General features: G+C 35.8%; 1 protein-coding gene across 4 annotated transcripts in view; it reads left to right on the plus strand.

Moving 5' to 3' along the window:
- LOC139982685 (uncharacterized) overlaps window positions 1-23259 on the plus strand; it is a 46790-nt gene that overhangs the window by 17995 nt on the left and 5536 nt on the right. For all 4 annotated transcript variants that reach the window (XM_071995730.1, XM_071995731.1, XM_071995729.1 and 1 more), the window contains exons 2-9: window positions 1082-1315; window positions 1923-3445; window positions 16404-16609; window positions 16884-16960; window positions 19945-20000; window positions 20447-20566; window positions 21585-21790; window positions 22844-22920. In XM_071995730.1, coding sequence (XP_071851831.1) covers window positions 2243-3445; window positions 16404-16609; window positions 16884-16960; window positions 19945-20000; window positions 20447-20566; window positions 21585-21790; window positions 22844-22920 — 1945 coding nt within the window. In that variant the 5' untranslated portion in view covers window positions 1082-1315; window positions 1923-2242. The remainder of the gene's footprint in view (window positions 1-1081; window positions 1316-1922; window positions 3446-16403; window positions 16610-16883; window positions 16961-19944; window positions 20001-20446; window positions 20567-21584; window positions 21791-22843; window positions 22921-23259) is intronic.

The following is a 23259-nucleotide window of genomic DNA, read 5'->3' on the forward strand; positions in this document are numbered from 1 at the left end:
AAGGAAACGTTCAGGACATATATCTGTTGGCTTTTTGATTAATTTTGGATTTTATTCGATTGAACTAGATACAATAGCATGATAAATGCATATCGCGATATTACTCAAACGTATTGTTTATTCTATTTTGTCAACATTAATCGTACACAATATCAACTAATAATAGCAAATGTTTAGAAATGTAAGGTAAACATCATTTTGCAAAAGAGTGGTGTAATTGACCAAAAAAACAAAATATTTATATTGCTGGGGTCAGTAATGTCTTCCTTTTTATGTGTATAAATGAAGCAATGATTTCAACAACTTTGTATACACAAAAACCATGACCAGTGAATTGCCTACATCTGACAATGAATCAAAGAAAACATTCACAGAAAATATAAACTTCGCATTAAAAACACTCCCTTGGGTTGCAACTTTTCGCTGATCTTATAGGTCTTCTATCTTATAGGTCTTGCTAAGCTTGTGTCTTGCATGTGGTCAATATTGTGGTTTTTGAGAACAATGACCAGAAGAGCAACGAAACTTCTTCATTCGAAAGCAATAATTCATAAATCTCCACCCTGCCCCTCCACAACACAACAGTGACGAAAAAGGTATATTCACTGAAATTCCGAAAGTTAACCTTATCCTATCGTGTCAGTCCGCAGGTATCTCTTGTGTAAACAAAAACTCATATAAATCAGATACAAGTTCTAGTGGTCTGATAAAAAAATCCCTTTTATCGATAGTAGGTATATTACAAATATACTCAGTGGTCGAGTATTAGCTTCATGCGGAAGGTTTCGTTTTCTGCTCTAGTGCATTTATAATACCACTTGTATTTTCCGTAGTGTTAGATTTGGTTCCTTGGTTACATTAAGACAATTGGTCATCATCCAATATAAAGTTGGTTAATATCACCCAGAAATCGCGTTGACGCCGAAAGAAAAAGTTTTCGTTATTTAAAAAATAACGCAATGTGCAAATTAAATTCCCCGCTTGCCAAACTGTGTATCTAGCATTTCTGTTTGTCAAATGGGGGCGAGCTTTGCAAATAAAACGTATAAAATAGAACACTTCCATATTTCCATGCACAAAGGTATCCTTCACACAGTTCGGTGATGACATTTCATGAGAATGGGAAACCTTAGGTCAAAGCTTAAAACATTAGAGGTGGATTCATCAGATGAACAAGACATTGGATATGAAGAACCGTCAATATCATCATCTGCTCAAGCTGCTCAAGCTTCTGTGACGTCATCGCAGTCAACTGAAAGACCCACGTTTGTCGTTAGAACTGATAACGTGACGTCAACAATTACATGGGAGCAAGGTTTGTTTCATGTATTGCTGCAATCTAATAACCATGGCCTGTTATGTGAGAATTACTGTGATTTCTTTGCTATAAACTATGATTATGTGATCGCCTTTTCTTTTATTCAGCCTTGTTACTTAAATACTTCCACAACATAAGAACATTCATTCATATATAAACGACAATATTTGATAACCCTTGATTAGAAAGAATAAAACAGAAACTAAATCAGAATTGAAATAAAATAAAAGGGGACATTACAAGTTATTCTTCTGAATGATAAGATTAACTTCTCGTTTTTACTGAACTCTTAGTTTAGTATATATTCAAGTTTGCATTGATCGTAAACATCAAGGTTACCTTCACACGTATTTTCAAACACCGGAAGAGTTGTGTTTTGCTACTCGCAAATGATCTAGTAAGCACAAAGGTCTTATATTTGGTTGCACTTCTAATGGAAAAGTTACGTTTTCCACCTTCTCGATAGACTCGCATAAGGATTTGGATGAGCCTCAGAACTTTAAGGCATATACTATTTTTATATTTATTTCTGCAAGCATGTACATATATAACGTCATCAAAAGTAAATTTCATACCTAAAATCGACTTTTATATTCCTTCACAGACAAAACGGCTTATTTAGTAAATGCCTTGAAAAGGCAATATAGAACACAATACGACGCTATCCAACCAATACCGTACATTAAGGAGAGACTATATTGTGTAGATAAGGTATTTGTAGAAGGAGGTACAGAGTTCTATTCAGTTAGGGGAACAACAGATTAAGGTTGCGAATGGGTACGTGTGGATTCTTACAGAGATATCTTCACAGACTCCCGAATTAAATCCAAGCGTCGTATCGTAGAGGCAGAGGCCGGCTATGGCAAGTCAACTGTAACCATACAGCTTGCATATGATTGGTGCAACGGCGTAGAAGGTTCACCTATGAAAGACGTAGAGATTCTTATTCTTCTCCGGTTAAGGCAGCTTGGAAATATCAAATCTATCTACAAAGCAATCAAACTTTTCTTGTTAGCAGACGAACCGAGAATCAAATCCAGTGATATTAAAAATATCATTGAAAGATGTTCTTCTGTTGAATTACTTCTGGACGGGTATGACGAGTATCCTGATAAGGACAGACGTACAGGAAGTGACGTAGACCGAATCATTACAAATGACCTTTTTGAGCATTTTGACGTATCCTTAACAACCAGATATCTTCCAAAGGACTATGACAGATATAATACTAAGCGAGTGAGATTAGTTGGATTTGACGAGAAAGCACGTGATCAGTACATTCGTAAGGCGGTTGTTGGAGATGACGAAAAGATTGTTGAGGAAATTAAGCGCGCTTTGAAAGCTAACCCAATACTTGACGACTTATGTCAGGTTCCTCTCCTCTTTGTTATGTTTGCTCACATGACCCACGATAAGAAATATTTTCAAACATTCAAGTCGGTTACAGAATTCTTTCGCCACATGATACAGTGTTTCCATAATCACATGAGAAAGAAATCCCTGGATAAGCACACAAGGAAGCACATGAGTAAGTATGAAATTGAGCATACTAAACTGAGTAATGTAGCGTTTGAGGGCCTCAGTAATGAAAGCCAACAACTATCATGGGGTAGGGAAAAACTCGGTAAACGACTTGGTCAAGGTTTTTATGATCACTATGTCTTAGTTGGTATTTTGGTTGAGGAAGAAGTAGCAGACGTCACAAATGAAATGACTCCAGCTAATAAACACATACAGACGAAGACCGAAGCAAGGTTCTATCACAAGCTATTCTGTGAATATTTTGCATCTTTTGCACTAGTAGTTAAAGTTGCTGCTGCTAGAAATGCAACTAAGGTGAAGAAAATTCTCGATAAAATAGATCCATTCGATCTTCAATACCTCTATCGATTCAGCTGTGGGATTGGCGCTAAAGTGGGGAGCAAGATAATAGAATACTTGAAGGGAAGAAAAGACAGTGATAAGTTCGCCATACTCTGCATCCTGGAACAAGCTGGAGAGATAGATGATGACATCAAGAAAAGTGTCAGAGAGATCTGCTCGAAGTTGTTTCTTTTCTCCAATTGGGACAGAAAGCTGCTCCAAAGATCTTCTATTCAGCTGTTGGATATTGCATCTAAATGTGATGTAAGTGAGACTTTCTTTATCTATCCATTACATTAGCTATTTATTACTTCTTCCTTCTAAGTGATAGGGATACCAATGTGTGTGTCTAGTTTGCTTTAGCTCAAATTAAAAGGAAAGGAAGCATGTTCAATAATTGACAACACCTCTTATATTTATTCGACTTTTCTAGTTATTCGGTAGCTAGTGTTAAAACTGTGGATATTCCATTAATCGGACCCATCCACAATGTGATTTCGTTATAATAATTGTATTCGATACCACCACTTTTTTCCTTAAAAATGAACGCCCAGCTTAAGATCATTACTGTGAAACAAATTTGACCATCATGTTATGCAGCTATCCCTCAATTTGAAGTAAAAAAAGAGTGAAAATAGACGACTAATAGATTGTAAAGCCGAATAAACTATGTAAACCTTTGAAAGATAATACGAGTACACATGTAAGTATTTCCATTTAAGTTGCATCTTTAATAGTTACAGTAAATATCATAGAATGGGTTTATCTGATATAATCTCAACCCTTACATGTACAACGTCATACTTGAAAAGGCGCCGAGAATCAGATTCGTGTCGGATCCCCTGCTCTAGATCAAATTCCCAATGCTAACGCAGTTGTACCCAGGGTCTGATGCCGAGATACTTCTCCGTCGACAGGCAGTAGATCAAGAGCTCGAGGTCACGAAAGTCAGCATGAGGGCTCGAGGTTTAATGTGACCTGGGATCAATTACGTAACGACCTATTTGCTTCGAGTGAGAAAAAAATATAACATTTGAAGTGAAGGCATACACAACCATAGTAGCTGTAAACTCTTCGCCTAAATCATTTATTACGCTGTCTATGTTTAACTATTTTACAATGTTGTCGTTTATTATAAATTATTGTCGAAAGTAAAGTCTCCAAGTTAATATGTGTGCAATTTCACATCAACATGTTACAATTCCATATGAACATGTCGAAATAATGCAATATGTCACTACGTCAATCAACATGTCAAATTCATCATAAGCATGACATGTTCATGTTCAAACCTGTTTCATAAGTTAAACCCAATTTAGCATATTGACTGGGAGTTCGTAATAACAATAACACATTGATCAATACTTTGGAGAGAAATCCACGCGTGTACTCTAAAATTTCATAGGAAATGTTATTTAGTCTTATTGCCTAACACTGAAAGGGTGGGGATGGGGGGGGGCATTTGATCAAAGGGCAGCTAACAAAAACACACATTAGTCTTTGAACAAATGTTGGGTAGAAGGGGTACACTGAAACAAAAATGTGTGGGTCTTCAAGGCCGTAGCCTGATTAGAATCCCAAGGGGCACATTATGTATATATCGTCAAAATGTAACATAGTGATGCTTTGAAGTTCGTTCATGCCAAGAATCTTTTCTAAGAATGTTTTAGTGGGTGGGCCATTTCCCAAAAGGGACCAATCATGACACTATCCAAGGGAGCGCCACCATCGTAGCGTAGCAAGAAATGCTTTGTCAAAAAAATCACCAGATTGCCGGATAATAGCACTTCCCAGTCCTTGTGACTTACATCTAAACATTCTTTATTTCAAGATTTCAAGTTTTAGAAAATACACTTCAAAAGAATAGGTTAACTAGGAAACAAAATTTGTAAAACCACTTTGTACGGGAAAAATAGGACTCTACGTTACTTTATTAGCTCTGTTTTATACGGTATGCCATATGTTTAAAAAATGTCCAATACAATAAAAGCATATCTAAAATAATATGAGCCTGTTCAAATTTAAATAAACATGACGAAACTAATATAACTATGTCCAAAATAATATAAGAGTGTCGAAAGATTATATTAACATGTCCAATATATTAAGAGTGTCGAAAAGTAACACAAGAGAGTAAAATTTAACTTCAATTTTGAAGTGAACATTTTGGCGCTTTCAGTTACTTTATGTTGCAAAATATCCAAAGTTATATATACATGTCCAAATTAATATGACCATGTCCAAAATAATAGGAAAATCTCGAGTGATACTGCGCTCTTCAACTTTGAACAGTGAACATTTAGGCGTTTGAAGTTACGCCATGTGTATTAAATATCGAACTTTATATTGTCATGTCGAAAACAAATTCAGCTTATAAATGACCTCTTTGGAGTTACTCTGTATCAACTGACACCATAGTTATCACTGTGACATTATAATGTTGCATTATTTTTCAGTTTTGTGAAACAAATAATCCATAATAGGCCGTGGGCCGAAGTAGGAGAAGTGACCTAAAAACTAAACTTCGTTTCAAAGTCACGGGGTCTACATCAAACCCATTATATTTTATTAGCAATATGTATTATTTTCCAAAATCAGTTGTTCACAAGCGTCAATGTTGCACATTAATGTTTTTATGTCAAAATGGCTGCAATTTCCCCATACATATCCTGCACAAAATAGAATAGGCCACAAATACCATAAAATGGACCAGAAAGAGAATCTGCCTTCTTGTTGAGGTCCCGCCGGCTATTTTGAACATATGTAAGATGATAATTTGTTTTGTGGGGAGGGGGGTCTACCTAATGTCATAAAGCACTAAAAATAGAATAGAGGGTGCTGTCCATATCAGTATATCAGAGCATTGCATACTGCTATGCAAAAAATGATACTTAAAATTACTTCGCGATGCTTTTCATTGTAATGATATGGAAATCTGTTATAACTTCTGATCATGTGCCAAGCATCATTCTCCCCAGCCCAATCATATGCACTGCAAATCCCATGCCTATGTTTGGTAGCTGGACATGGATATATTAAATGGTGCTTGAAATCTTACCCCTCTCCAAAATTTCAGAGATTGAAACCCCTCTTGAATTGAAAATATTGAGGCAAAGTTAAGGGATTTGGAAGGTGTGGGAAAGGGTGAGGTGGTGTAAGGAGGGGATATGTATAAATCTAGTTTATAAATGAGGAAAACATATGGGAGTGCGGCTCCAATGTAAACCGTTAAGTATTATGTAAAGAAGACGAGAAACGTGTGTTAGTTTCAGTTCTGAATTATATTATTATTGCAAAAGATCTTTTTCATAATTTTTTTGAAGCATTTCTTTTACAGTTACCTTATAAAAAGCCAATACCTTATGAATAAAGAAGTGTAACTAAAAACAAGCATTTAGCATATTTGGTCAACGGCATATAAACAATGTCAGTATTCTAGTCATTGTTACACGTTTTGAACAAGACATTCGACTTGCACTGAATGAGGACATTATGTGGTACAATGATAATTATTTTTATATAACCATTCAGAGAGTCAACTGTGTTTGAGATTCCTTGGAAAACAAGATTTTCAAAGCTAACACCCCTTTTGACCAAAAGAGATATATTTGGTGTGCCTACATGCAAGTTTGAACATGTACTTAAAATATTATTTGTACAATCCAAGACATCACAGGCAAACACCATCACCAGTGCAAAAATTCCTATTTACCATTTTGTTAAACTGAATTAACAATTGAAAACATTTACTATATCTAGTAGCTACAGTACGTATACATTTTCATAGAACAGGACCTATGAAGTACATTGCACATATTCATCAAAATGTGCAGGAATTCAGACATGGCAACTTTCCATCATGTCGTCTCTCATGCAGAATTGCAAATTTGAAGGTCTTGGATAATATAACTAAGCATTTAATACTTAAATAACTTCTTCGTCAGTATCAACCTCCTCCTCTTCAGCTTCATTTAAATCAAACTTATTATCACTCAGAAAAACGGCACAGATCTGTACACGGCAGTCCACTTTGTACACATGAACAAATACTCTTTCGGCATTTTGATTTTTTATATCCGCACTGAACAAATTCAAACTGTTTGAAGCATAGCTTGTGTATGGCAGTCTGGTAGTTTGCACGTAAAATATGCTTCTGCAGGGCATCCTGAGTAGGAGCCATCCCAGTTTCACACCTTACATAAAGTCTTAACAAATTTAACTTTGCCTGGTTTACATTTGTGCATGCAGTTTGGCCATATAGACAACAAACAAATGACTGTAGTGTTTTTGACAACTCATTTGAGTCATCAAATGTTTCTCCAAGTGAAGAAAATGTGTTATAAAATTCTGGTCTAAACTTAAGTACTTTTAGGCATTTTACCTTACCCTTACCATGAAAAGAACTAACACCGTCACACCCTGTAAAAACATGGGCACCAATCAATGCAGAACAGATATCTGTTCCTATGTTATTAGCTACTTGCGCTACACCAATAATGCGCTTCTTATTTCCTACTCCTGTACTGAAAAACAATCTTGTAGACAGGGTACTGCACATTGCAACAGCTATAATCATTACACAGCTATTACATCAGTATCTGGGCTCTTAATGATAATGTTGTTACACTTCGTAACACTAGATGCATAAGATCAATGGAGAAAAATCCTGGTATCAGCCGCTTCATGGTTACATTGAAGGGCAGGAAAAGGTTTACCCTCAACTCCTGACTCTGTTGAACAAACTTGATGACAATCTTGATCATGAGCAATGAAAATCACCACACCATGCAGGTCCATATCGCCAGAAGCCCACTTCTGAAAAACATATTTCACCAATGACTCTTTGTTTGTGCTTGTACTTAGAAATTTCTTCCATTGCTTGGGTACACTCTGATCATCTGAATATATTCAAAAAATCTCTGTACCATCAACACCCCTTTTCTCCCCGTCAGCATTTTTTATGCTTGTATTCAGATAGCGATCGGTCACGAAGAGAACATACATTGCATTGTTACTTCTGGCTAGGTTGACGAGAATATCAAGAACATGTCTAGCTAACATACCAAATGTTGCAGGTGGGTTTTTCAATTGTTGAAGGAGTGCCATACCATCAACAATCCATGTAGCTTCCATAGGAGGCCTTTCTGCATACAAAGATGTATCAGCCTTCTCTTCAGGAAATTGCATCATGTTTGCTTTGTTGGTCTTTACCAAACTTCCTTCACAAGTAGAAATAGATAAAGGAAAGATACCTAAGGAGTAACTTAACATTTCCTTAATATCAACTTGACGCGAACTGCCAATCAGGAGCAGTCTTGCAAAAAGATTACGGTCTGATTTCAAAACATTTTCTTTACCCTTCTGATTTGATTTCACCTTTTTTACCATTAATGTCAAATATTTACGATTACATTTACTCAGTGTAGCAAACACATCTTTGTCACCCTGTTGCAATCTCTCTTTGCAGTAGGCTTGCACAGCAATTTCACCAGCTTCTTGAGCTGAAAGTAGGTCTTCACAAATATCATCAGTGGCAACAACACCCAAGGAAATATTAACAAGTTGATGCTGATCAGGTTCAAATGGGTTGATCATACCTTCAACTATAGCCATTACCAAGTTGGTGTGCACTTCGTTATTACAGATTCTTGTCCAATCAAGGTCCTTCTTCCTTGAGTGTAAAAACTTCCTGCCATTGTCTGACACTCCTTGGTGATGGCAGCTCTCCCATGGCTCGATAAATGCAGCGATGGACCGCACTTCTGTTCAGGGTAAAGCCAGTCAAACCACCCTGTGTTTTTGTGTCCTTGTTGCATGTCTGATCACAAGCAATCTGGCTAAATCCAAACTGATCCTTTTACACATTAAATTCTCCAGCAGACAGATTTTCATGTACATCAGGATGACTTTCAGGGAGATTTTCCATTCCCGGCCAGTAGGCAGGAAGGTACCGTGAGTAATGAACTTTATCACATGCAAAGAAACATGGTAGCATTGAGCGTGCAGTCGACAAATGTAGCTCCGAATTGCCCTCCATGGTAGCACAGAGGAACAGCAGCAGAGGTTGAACCATTTCCAGATATGAACTCCAGAAGGCAAACGTTGGATAAACACCCCTGTCACTGCTTATGAACCGCTGAAATTGCTGTTGAAGCATCTTCAGTTCATCCATTCTTACAAAATCTAAGATGGTATTAGATAGATAACTTTCATGTAAGTCAGCCAAACCATCTTGATTTCTTCTCTTTGTTGGTCATTTAGTGTGTCCAGGAAAGCAAGCCAACGCAACCTGGATAAAGCAAAAAAAAATGTTGCTTCATCCATGACCACTACCACTGTGCTGACAGAACTTTTGTCAGCGATCTTCAAGCTTTCTTGCAACACATTGTGCAATGTGTTGTATTCTGTAGGACTTGCATTTATCACTGGCAAGTATGTAATTTGAGAAACCACTGGCACCTATGGACACAACCCAATATTTTAACCAGTCCAAGTGGGTTTACTTGCACCATACTCTGCTTTCAGCAAATTATATGTTAAGTCGATGAGACGTGCCATATTCTGGAGATTCACATTCTCCCCCACTTCGAGTTGATCACCGCAAGGTCTTGGCCCATGCTTCTTAACACCAAAATATGGCATTATGTTAGAAGGTGGAGCTTTGACCTAACGCTGCTTTCTGCGTACTGCGGAACTCTTTGTACTCCTGACAGGTCATGCTTTCCTCGCTGGATTGCAATCCCATTGGTGCTTTATGTAGTGCCTTTTCCAGTGAGGGTTTCCTCTCCAAAATCAATATTATCCCAGACACAGGTCAACAATTCACCAGGGACAATAGTAGATGGGAGTGCATCCGTATGGTCAAGATGTTGTTGAGCTAAGGCTGTGTCATGTTCAAGCACCACAGAATGGGAGAAACATTGACCTAGTCCATTCAACAGTCCTATCAGTTGATCCAGTAATATGGCGAACAGCCATACCAATGGAAAGATACTTTGGTGTCATTTTCTTTCCTTTGAAAGCAAGTTGCATTACATCTTGAGCCACAGAAAGTAATTTATGGTGAACAAAGTCTTCAACTTTTACTTTGCTAGTGATGACTGGTTCTTCGGAAGCACCAACGACCCAAGCTAGGAAGTTGTAAAGCTTAGTTGGTATAATACGTTCAGCATTAGCGAAATTTAAAGCAGCTGCTGTTGGTGGCCATTCCATAGGCTCGAAGTGATTCTGTGTGACTGAACTTGTCAAATTCTGGGCAGACATATACAAGTCCCCAATAGATGTTGGTGATGGAATCTTCACAGAGGGTATGGATGTCAGCAGTGTCACTTGTTGAAGATTCCGATGAATTGTCGTCTTCAAATGGAAGATCTTCTACAACATCAGCAGGTGATAAGTTGTCACCGTAAACTAAACAACTCAGATTCTTCCTTGAAGGCCTCAGGAAGACAAGTTGGGGATATGATCCCTAAAGCCGGTGTTGAAAAGAATATGTCCTATAATTTGCATCATCTAGATTTTCAATTTTTTGACATAACCTTTGAAGATTTGCAACAATTTGGTAAGTCTAAATATTTCCGCATTCTTCACAATTCTCTCTTCGACAATATCATGGCAGAAAATTTGGTAGGCTTGTTGGTATTGTTTTATACCAAGCACACCATCCTGCTTCTTTTGTGTAGAAAGGACTTTCACATACAGCTGATAACAAGTCTTTTGGTACTTTGCCTCAAGTGCCACCAGATCATGATCTCTGATATAAAGCAATAGCTTGTCATCATTCCTGATTTGTGCAGCTGTCTGCAGGGACCCAGCTGTAACCGTCTGGCATTCTACTAGCCTTTCTTTACTGCGCTTCTTCGTTAGAGATTTAGTTACATAACTGACCCTCTGACATATTACGCATACTGGAGGCATAATGTGGCCACGGTGTAGTGTGTGGACTGATCTCAGCAGCTTTGGGGCATGTCCTTGATCCATTGATTATATTGACAGAGCAGATTAACATTTATTTAATATGTATTTGTGATACACAAGAGGTCTTCTTTACTTCACCTCAAGTAATTAAAAGTTGCCTTCAATTACTTCAACGTTGCGTAGCTGATTGATAGTTTAAAAAGAGATATGAACATTACAATAAATTTCCACATTAATAAAAACAGTGACTGATAATGCTCAAAATAAAATATGCTAACTTATGCTGCATACCATGAGTTTTGTAAAATGATCATTCCACATGAATTTTTTGATATACAATTCAAATTATTTCCTCCCTCCTCCTCCCTCCCTATTTACTTTATGCACCTAAATTTTCTTTGAAATACATTTAAAGAGCAAGACAGTATGCATGTCTGTTCACTTACCCATGTTGTCGGTTTTTGGAAAGATATGTTCACACGTGGAAAGGGACTACAAGCAGTTATGTATGTTAAAAGAGCAACGATTTGCATCATTACGGTATCATAAGTTTGTATATAGGCCTATATTCCAACACGTACATATTTGCACTCTATTTGAAGGCAACAGACGGAAATCTTACCTGATTGATCATTGTGTGTGAAGTCTCCAAAATCTGCAGTATCAACTTGAGCTGGTAAATCCTCTGCAAGACAGAAAATAAAGAAGATATTTCAACAACAGTTTCGTTGAATTGAGCCTAGGATGACGCTAATATGTATACTTTGTGATTGTGACTTACTTGAAGGCCTGTATCTAAGAGACGGGTTGTAACTGTTCAGTTGGTTTAATTCGCATTAGTTTAAAAAATATAAACAAGTCATCTTCAACTAGAAATACAGCATATTTCAAAGACCATACCAAGGAAAAAAAAATATTGCAAAGTCTTACCAGCACCAGCAACCCGCTTTGTTCCTGTGACAAATTGTACACAGAACGTACATTCAGCCAACCTTTTTGTTTCAGCAGAGCCTGGGCAATTGAATAACAGTTTAGTTAACGTTAGCTGGAGCTGTGTACATTTTCTTACTGCATAGGCTTAGGCTAGTTGAGAACGAATGTGGTTACTGTAACTGTACGAGCTCCAATGACACGGTTTCCAGTCGAATAGAGCATTCATTTTCAATGTAATATATCAAGAATACTTTAATACGGCAAACAACTCACCAACTGATTGTGTAAGTTTCGATTTAGCCCTGGAGATTTTGGGTACGTCGGTAAACTTCATATAACATTGCCGATGATACCCGCACTTTGTTGTGTCCAACGTCAAGTTGAGGTCTACATTGTCAGACAAAACAGTGTTGGCAAAATCCCCTAATTCTACACATAAAGCCTTCCATTCCTTTGCACATCTGATTACTCTAGCTTTGGAGATATTGGTAAATGCTGTCACTTTCCCTGAGGCTGTCTTTGAAACGTGGATAATGCATTCTAATTTCATTTTCGTTCGACATGCCGCCTTATCAGTAGTTGACGCCATGTTTAAATATTGCCAGATGTTAAAAAGTATAGCACAAGCCCCTAGACGCGATTGTGATTGGTTACTCATACGCTGTATTTTCGCCGTATAAACTCTCTCAAATTTGATTAAAATGGTAACGGTTATTAATAACAACTGCAAAAATGTGCACGTGTGACAACTGGGAACAAGCGATAATGGTGATTTTATATTATTTTCATAATTATAATGGCATTTTTTAGTAGTCTTCTCTCTGTTGCAACGAACTTAAACGATTTTGGACTTCGGCCCACGGTCTATAATATGTAAATACAAGACCATTACGCTAAAAACGTTCTAACTAGTCAAAGTTATCTAACATGCGCATGTCGACAGTGAAAATGAACCGCCATACTGTTTAACTTTTTTTAACGGAGAATCGGACACTTCATTACCGTTACCATGCTTGCTGCTTAACAAGAATGCAGTAAGACATTAGCCCATGATTCTAAAAAGTAAGCCTACGCTAGGGGTATCCCACCTTCAATCTTCACTGTCACTTTTTAACTAAATTTCAAGATGGAAAAGTGGAAATAAGTCTTCAAAAGCAGATCAGTGATGCAACTGATGCAACTCAACTAATATTATCTCGAAAAATAAAATCCTTCACCACCGAAATGTCATTAACATATAAACAAATACATTAAGAAGGTAGTGGATTAACTGTACATTGTGTTACATTTCGCTTGATATGCTGTATTTCTTTTCCGCACACCAAAAAAAAAATCGATATCTCAAACATATGGTGTAACTCCAAACGCCTAAATGTTTATTACAAAGTTGAAGTTAGTAGTTACATCCGACAAATTCATACAATTTTTCGACAGTCTAATATCAATGTGGACATGCTCATATTATTTTTGGACAAACTTATATTAGTTTCGACATTTTGATATAAATTTGGACATGCTTATATTATTCTGGACATGCCTATATTGTTCTGGACATTTTGCAAAAAATGTCGTGAATTAAAAAGCCTAACTGTTCACTACAAAATTAAAGTCAGCAGTTACATTCGACATGTTCAGAGGATTTTTCGAACTCTCTCATTTTATTTTGGAAATTATCATATAATTTGTTGACATAGTTATGGTAGTGTGGAATGTTATTATAAATTTGGACATGCTTAGGCAATACTACTTTGGACATGCTTTTACTGTTTTGGACCTTTTTGATATATATGGCATTTCGTGGTTTTATTCATTATTTTTTCACGGGTAATTGAAGATGTAAAAGCAAGCTATGGTATTCTGGTGGTAGCTGTAGCCTATATATGCTGATGGAAACCAAATGGGGAATGTAAGTGTAAATTGATTGTTAGGGTTGTGTTTTCATAATTTGTTAACATGTAAAAAAGGTACCCATTGGGGATGGGGGGCATCATGACCTGAGTGGGTGAGCAGTGTAGTGGACCGGGAGCGCCAACCCCTAGTAAACCTTGGTATATACGTATATTCACAGTGCCCCAATATTCTTGTTAAAACATTGGGGCATTGATATGCGGGCTAACAATGACACTGATAGGCCTACATGAAGCACATAGATGTAATAAATATATTTATGAACCGTAGTGTTACATAAGACTGCTAGACTGTTTTATGCAGGTTAAATCTTAGGCGCTCTCTACGTTAATTGTTATTCTAACAAAACTAATGAATACCAACCAAACGCGCGATCTTGCATATGAATTTCACACAGCAATTTGAGAAGTGCACGTCCGCCTGAGAGGGAATATAGCCCTAAAGTGACCTACTGTATTGATTTTTTGGGCATTCTATTGGATGCTTGGATGTTGAAGAGAATGAAATAAACTACTGATGTTCTAAAAATCTGGAGGCACTTTAGGAAATAGTGGGTGGAACAAGAAGATTCCGTAGCGAGAGCTGGCAGATGGGTTTTGGGAGCACTGATGGCAGATGGAAAGGGGAGCACTATGGTAAACTTCTAGTTGAAAAATCTAATAGTCATTGTGAAAAAAAAACAACGTTTACTGAGCTGTGATAGCCTAAGCCACGGGCTATGTTGAATAGAACATGTCAGTTGAAACTTGTATCTGTTGAAAAGTGACCAGTTTAGCGTGATAGTCAATGGGAGCAATTGCTTTTAGTGCGACATCATACGAGATGAGCGGTTAAAATAAACCTTGTGTTGTTTTTACCGCTATTCCTTCAATACGTGCCTAGAACTTTGAGGTTGCACACGACTGACTAATGGAATTAGAAGAAATGATATAACATGTCCCTATAGCTAACGGAAATAACGCATAATGCTCAGCCGTTGACATTAACGTAGGCTTATTTGTAAGTAAGTGGAAATCTGATGTACGTATCCCCCTGACACGGTCCTGTCAAATGATAACAGGGTTCCAGCCCCATCCCTTACGTGTGCAGTGTATAAACAATGTCTTAAAGCACATTTAAGTAGCCCACCCTTCTAACTGGGAGAAATACTTTTTCAAATAAGTAAAATCTAGCTTAGGCCTAAGAAATTACTCCCCCAAACATACATATTTAAACATACGCACCAAAACAACCACAGTGATATATATATAGTGATATATAGTGATATATATATATAAATATATATATATATATATATATATGTATGTATATATATATATATGTATATATATATATATATATATTTATATATATATATATATATATATATATATATATATATATATATATATATATATATATATATATATATATATACATATATTTATACTGTTCTTGATTTTCCAACTCATTACGATTTTCATTTATATATATATTCATTTGCCTTCGCCGTTTACCTCCATGCATTAACATAAAGTCTGTTCAAAGTATATCTTTCGAGATCCGGCTTTAGGAATCACAAATGATTTCGAGTTGGTTAGCACCATGTTTGATCTCTAGAGTAAAGCAAAATATGTCACCAAAAACAGAAGTAGTATTGTTCGATACAGGTGACAAACAAACGCCTACAGTGGAATTACGACCTTCCTTACCGGTTTCGAACCTCTGGACATACAATCAGCGTCCATAACCTAGTGGTTAGGGTGTCCGCGTACAGAGCGGAAGGCCCGGGTTCGAATTCCGGTGGAGGCTGGAAGTTTTTTCACTGTTCTTGAATTTCCAACTAACTCATTACGATTTTCATCTATATATATATAAATACTAAATAGTCTCTTAATATGACTCAAAATATATATTGACCCTCTCTGCATTAATCATTCGTTTGCAGTATTTAATTTGCCCCGACATGATTTTTGTAATCATATGCAACGGTGCTGCACTATTAACATTTTACCCTACATTAACTACATTTTGTCACACTACCTTAACTACATTATTTCAAACTACCTTAACTAAATATTTTGGCTAACAATTATTATCGAGCTCTTAACTGTGAGTCTTGAAAAGTACATCATCTTTCCTTAATGAAAGTACCTAAACGTGTTTTTGTGATCTGTGGAAATTGTTATATTCAGTCAATATCTTACATGTTGGTAGTTACTGCAAAATATATATTCAATATACATACTTATGGTTTACATCAAATTTAACTGAGATCATTATATAATGCGCGATCAGTCCAACGATGTATCTTCAAATGTATGTATCAATCTTAAGTTCATTGTTAATTTCTGTTCATCAAATAATGTTCTTCAATTAAAACGAACAATAACATCATAGTTATTTGATGCATATATGTTTATGCCATCTCGGTTTTATTAATTGCTTGTGCAATTTATTCATATTTCTGTTGTTCTTCCCGCAGATCCCGATTGTTGATCTTTATCTGAATGAATCTTTCAGCAAAGCTGATAAGGATAACATCGTCCTCCGTTCTGGTCTTTCTTTGGGTAATCTATCTACAGTAGTCAAGATAGACTTATATACAGAGAAAGGAAGAGAACTTACAGAGGAAGATGTTATAGGTTTATTACTCTATGCAGAACAATCAAAGGATTTACGTGAACTCTGGTGAGTATTACTAACAGTGTTAGGTAAATAACATATCTACATTATTGTTATACGATATCTTTGACCTGGTACATGAATCGCAAAATCTACATGATGGTGTTATAATTAACAGGCTGGATTATGGAAGCTGTTTCGTCCCCACCTGGCTCCATTTAAAGCACTTAACATGTCATCGGAAGACAGGTCCAACTTTGCTGCAAGAGAATGATTAATTTATGAAAATTAAATTTCTATGAAAGGAAAATAAACTAGAGATTCTTCCATTTCCTTTCAGGATTCGCAACTGTCCACAACCAGAATCAATCCATCCAAATCATATTCCAATCAGTTTAAAGACATCGAATCTTAAGGGTAATTAACAAACAATTCATATGTTATATGTTCCAAAGATGAGTATATGAAACAAACAGATATCCGTGTCGGGCTGTCTCTACCAAATAGTCAGTCAATATATATTACAGAGAAACAACTGCCATGTTATTGTGTGCGTTGCATGCTCTGTAAGTTTTCTGCACCGTAATGTCATGAAAGCCATCTACCAGGTACCAATAATACTATTACACTACTGTTAGACATGCATGGCTTAGATATAGGTTGTATACTTTAGGTGTAATTTATTGCATTATCGATACCAGGAGCTATAATCAATCAATCACTAAATCAAACAAATGTATATATTATCCTTTCCTATATATAACGATAAGTTTATATTATACCGACGCACAAATATTACCTATCTGGATTAGCAAAATAACTAGAAAGGGGAGAATGTTGACACAGTGTATGGTTGAGTTCTGAACGAGTGAAGAACACCAACGTGTGCGATTTGTTTGTAAGGCAAAATATTAGCAACATTTGTTCGTAGCCGTATTAACGGCGGCTACAATATAACATATTTTTCTTAAATAAGCAGCCCTACTTTTCACTAAAAAGTCTATAATGGGCTATCTTGAAAAAGTATCATAACATGAACAAACAACTAAGAAAATCTGAAAGTTTATGATAGATGTCAGTACTGGAATATATACACATAATTAGTGTAACATGTTACTCCTGCCCTAAGTGATGAACTCTAAATCATTGATATTCAGCAGGTGAAACAGGGTAAAAATCAAACCCAAAGAAGTAGAAAACCAAATCCTTTTCTTGGATTTCCCCATGTACAATGTAACCATAGAACAATTAAAACTACGAAATATTTAGCGTAATTTTTTTTTAGTTGCATAAGGACCTATAAACGATTGTTAAAAAAAATTACAGTCAGTTCCATGACAATGCTTTGCTTAAAACACTATGCATTCATAGGATACAGGAATTAAGAAGAACATAGATGCACACATTAATCATTTTTATTTTTACAGTGAGGAATACTTTGTGCCACTCATTATTACACCAAGTCACTCGAAAATATGAACAATACTTGACTATAGGAGCATGTGAATAACATTTCAAAAACGCATACCTAACTACTGTATGTAGTATGTACCTAGCAATATAGGAGCCATAATGTAACAGAAGCAAAGCTATCTTCGTAGGTATTTTTACAGATGTTTTACTTTTAATTGTATAAGACATGACGGTAGGCCTAGCTGCTTATCTATGATTCTGCGATATGCTTTACTTTGTTCAACACTTACTTTTAATGGGAAACAGTTTAAATTTCATACTGCAAAGAAAAATGACTTTCCAATGCGCAATTACGTAGCACCATGTATCTGCCTAACTGCCAAACGCTTGTTCATAGAAAGAGTAGATGTCGCAGATCTGTACTTTATAGACTTGAACACAATCATAGACCTAGTGGCGAATTAAATTTGGCGAATCGATTTTTAGTCACGGTCGCCAAATAGCGATTACTTTTAAAAATATTTATCGAGGCCTGAACACCTTGAAAACATGATTTTTCGTATTAGAAATCATGGATACTTTTCATACATGGTATATGGATGCGCCATATTGATTAAAATAACCCTGTTGCTTGTGAAGTATAATCTCCTCTGAGGTCACCAGAGTTCTGATTTTTTTGCATGATATCTAACGATGGACATCTAACATTGAGTAGCATACCCCTATTGTTTTTGGTGTAGGTGTTTATAGCCACGAACAGTGCACTGACCTGTTTTTATCACACAGTGTTATTGTATCAGAATGGTGATTCAGTCCATTTCTATTTTAACAACTAGTTCTGGTTATAATAATATGAAGTCTAGCACACCGAAGTCATCGAAACCTCAATGCATTTTGCATTCGAGTTAAGCCTTGAAGTTTGTAATTATTTGGAACATCATTTTGTCATGCCCTATAATGATACTTGAACAGTATCATTGTAATAGAACACAGTCAACTCCTTACGTTGGACTAATGATTACGTAAACATATCCCCTTAGTATGCACTACATAGTAGGTTTACTATATTACATGTATGCCTACGAATAGTAAGCCTACCGTAGGTATATTCGTTTGTATGGTCAATATGTTGCCTTAAACATCAAATTCATTAAAACTAGCCGAGGCATAGTACAAACATATCCGTTAACGAGACCTATCCAGGTCAATGCAACTCCGTAGCCTAGCCTAGTAGGGCAGACAATACTTATTTTAGGGAGTTTACTTTACATTTCTAGTCACATTTGTCTCTAAGATATTTTTTCAAAGCCACAACTAAAAACTGTATACCGTTGCAACATTCCTGGTGAGTTATGACGCGATTTGTGAAGTCAATTATTTCCGACCATACATTGTTTTGTTTTTACCCTTAGGGACTTGTCAAATGGGTTGGGGCAGTTCAATTGACATGACATCATTCTCCCCTCTGTGATTACTTACTTAACCACTATTGCATAATATAATAAAGAAATATTTGTATTCTTTAATATTTATGACGTTCATTATTATGATGACGTTAGGTGCCTTTAGGTTCTGGTGGTACGTTACTTTAACAACAACTATATAATACTGTATCAACAGTCATATATACAAATATGTTTGAAATTAATGACCCAAAGTTAATTAGGATAAGTAATAAACTTCCCGTATAACATCTAGAGAATTCACATCTCCCTAGCTGGTCCGCATATTGTTGTTTAGTTTAGCAAATATGTACCAACATTTGTAACAAATAACAAAACAAAGATGATTTAAATCGTATACTTCTCTGTTTGGAGTGATGCATTGTTGTCATAGTTACCGCATATTTTTACCATTTTTACCACAGCAAGTTCATTTAAAGTCTATCTTTGACCTCAGTGTCACTCCGGGTATTTTTAAGTATACATACAGATATAAATAATTATTAAACAGTGTCCAACATGTATAGATATATCTCTCCTTTACAGTTGTCTCACAGAAATCTGGCAGTTGTTTGGATCTCCACTCTGGGCAGTGGATGACGGTAAGTGTACCTGACTATGCTTTGTAGTGGAACCACGATAAAATACCTAATGATGATGGTGATGTCTCACACGAGATTCGTGCTAGTTTTACATATTATTTAGCAAACTTCACTGTTAGACTACTATATCTTCTCTGATGCACTCTACCATTCATTGTATGTATCCTTCTATGTAATATAAGCTTCAGTCAAACTCGGAAGTCATATAAGTGATTTTGATATAACCAGACAAATAATTCGTGATTCTTTACTGAAGATAGCAACCATTAATATGCATGTGCTATCATTTTCAGTGTTTAAAGTAGAAATAACTTAAAAAATCTCAATGTATTATATCTATATTAACTTCATATCATATTTATTTGACGGGAAGGTCAAGGTCCATCGTTGGAGTATATGTACAAGTTATATCTTACTAATTTCTTGTGTATCGTTTTAATTGTTAGGCTGATGACGTCGATACTATTACTAAGCTGTGTTTAGAGATCGTGACTATTGCTAATGATGACAGTGAGTTGCAACAGGGGTCAATCATACAGCTCATGGAGAAGGCATCAAGTCATAACGTAAGTCAGTGTATTCTGCTATTTTGATTTCAAACTCAAAAGTATTTTTCAGATAAGACGTTCAGACACTGATCTAGAATTGTACGAAAATATCGTTTTGTTAATTTATTTCAAGTAGCCTACTTAGTTAATGGAGAATAAAAATCACTGCTACGATAGTCCGAATATGACCCCAACCCCCTGTGACTTTAAAAATGAAACGTCAGGTTAGCGCCAGTCACATGATTGATCAATTAACATAACTATAATGAAAAGAGAGGAGTTTAAAGTTAGTTTCTTCGTTTTTGCAGATATGACATTTATTTAGTACAGCAAATGCCGTGCTACTTAAATACGTTATTTTGTTACCATCAAACAAACGTAAAGCACTCCTGGTAATTATCTCCCGTTGGTGACATACATTATTAATGCAGTGTTTGACATCCAGTATTGTAGATATGACGTCATTAGAGAAAGGGCATCGGGAACCATCGATATTAACTTTAGATGGTTGGATCGTTAAGATGGTATACTGTACCCATTGTGTCGTGAAGGTGTTATTGGTTATATCAATAGCTATCACTGAATTTAAAAAAAAGCCGGATACAATGCAACCTCGCTGCTTTAGGTACGGCTATTATATTCACTTGTAACGTCATGTAGTAAGGTAAGTGTAATTCAAAATCTTATTTCATTTTAAACTTATTTTCAAATCTCTATAAGTTTATGATACCCATTTGTATGAATTTTATAGGTATATTGTTACATGTGTTGTTTTTGAAATTAAATAATATTGAACACTGAGCACAATTCAATTGTTTATATTTTTTCTCACTCAAATTATTACCTAACAACTCCATGTTATTTAACTGTAAACTTAGACAAAATCTTCAACTTTTATACCGGTTACTCCATCAAATCTCTTTTTCTGAGTTTTATTAGCTAAGCCTTCACGTTCACCGTATGACTCCCTAAATCCGTCCTTTTTAATTGAGTAAATAAATAATATCGGCATCATTATTGTATTTCATTCCATCAGATTCCTATCTATGTCTTAAGCATATTCAAGTCTTTTAGTCACGTTGATGGATGTGACGTCATCCTAAAGTCAGGTCTACGACTATCAGGACCGTCATCCGTATGTGATGTTTCCATATATACAGAGGACGGCAGGGAGATGACACAAGAAGAAATTGTTGATATATTGATGTATATACAACAGTCACAACGACTTATAAAACTGACGTAAGTATATTAAAATATAAAAACAAGGTTCACAATTACAAGGAAACCCGTTCAGTACTCGAACATACTTTGTCATATATCATTACGGATGCATACAGAGAACCGTACTCTGTTGCTTCAAAGTCCTTAGTAGGGCATCCTCGAACACATTCCTTCGATACAATCATTGGGCTCCGAATCAAATGTCCAGTGTCAACACAATCTTGGTCCAGATCGAACACATGCAGTTTATATCTAGCACAGGTCAGCCCTCAACACGTGGTTTTGAGCCCAATTATGCTGCAAATGTAAGTAAAAAAACAAAAGTGTAAATACAGTGCTTGAACCATTAAATGCGTTCATTGATTAATATTTACAGAGTAGATCAATCATTTGGCTAACAATAATACAATTATTTGGACAACCATTTTTCATACTTTATGACATTTCAATTGGTTGACGTTCTCGGTCAGTTGAAATTTCCAACCTAACTCTATGTTTCAATAATGGGTTACATTCCTTTGAGCGGTAGATTGTCTGTCGAAAACTCTACGTACTTTATGATACTTCAATTGGTTGACGTTTTCTGTAAAGTGGCATTACTAAGTTAATTCATTGTAATATAGGTATTGTCTATAAATCTACGTGATACTGTACTAAGTATATGTGCCACTACTATACCTGAAAAACACTCAGACATGAAATGGGGTTCGGTTTTCGACTTTGAACAATTCTTATTTTTTAATTTAAAAGAACCTAATATTTTATGTATGTACTGCCAAGTACTTGTGCTTGTGGAGTGTGTCGTGTGTGGGGATGCGGGCTGCAGATAATAATGCTGCTTAAATGAAGGTTCTTACATATTATGAGTGTTTCAGTTGTCTCAGTTTACATTAGTTGAATATCTTGAATTAATTCTAGTTTATTACGATGTTAACAGTAATCCATAATTCATTATATTTTTTTAACGCCATCAGTTTTTGGTTATAGCGTTTAGGGATACATTTAATACAAATTTATTTCAATTTATCAATTATCATATTCGATCTTTCTGTCTTTCTCATTACCCCGTAGTTTCTTTTTCTGTCTACTACCTGAATTAATTCCGGTCAGATCCATTCCTTCGGCTTGGCTATCAAAGGATATCACAGGTATCACTCGTAAAACAATTTAATTGATTGATCGATCGGTTTAAGTAATACTGAACTAGTTTAATCACAACGATCCAGATTACAGAATAAAGTTCAAGGTTTAATATATTTAGTACATGTCTTTGTAATTTATTTACAGTAAATGGCGAGAGTCAGCTACTATTACAACAATCTTGAGGATGAACAATGGTACAGATCAAACAAAAATGATTCTTAGATAATTATATAATTATTCTTTAAAATTACAGCAATCGATTTTATAGTTCATTCTTTGTATTTGCCTCAGGCAAGTTAGTTACATATGTCATTAAAAAGTATGTTGACTGACATATACGGTAT

The sequence above is a fragment of the Apostichopus japonicus genome, chromosome 16 (genome assembly GCF_037975245.1).
Source record: "Apostichopus japonicus isolate 1M-3 chromosome 16, ASM3797524v1, whole genome shotgun sequence".
Classification (NCBI taxonomy): Eukaryota; Metazoa; Echinodermata; class Holothuroidea; order Aspidochirotida; family Stichopodidae; genus Apostichopus; species Apostichopus japonicus.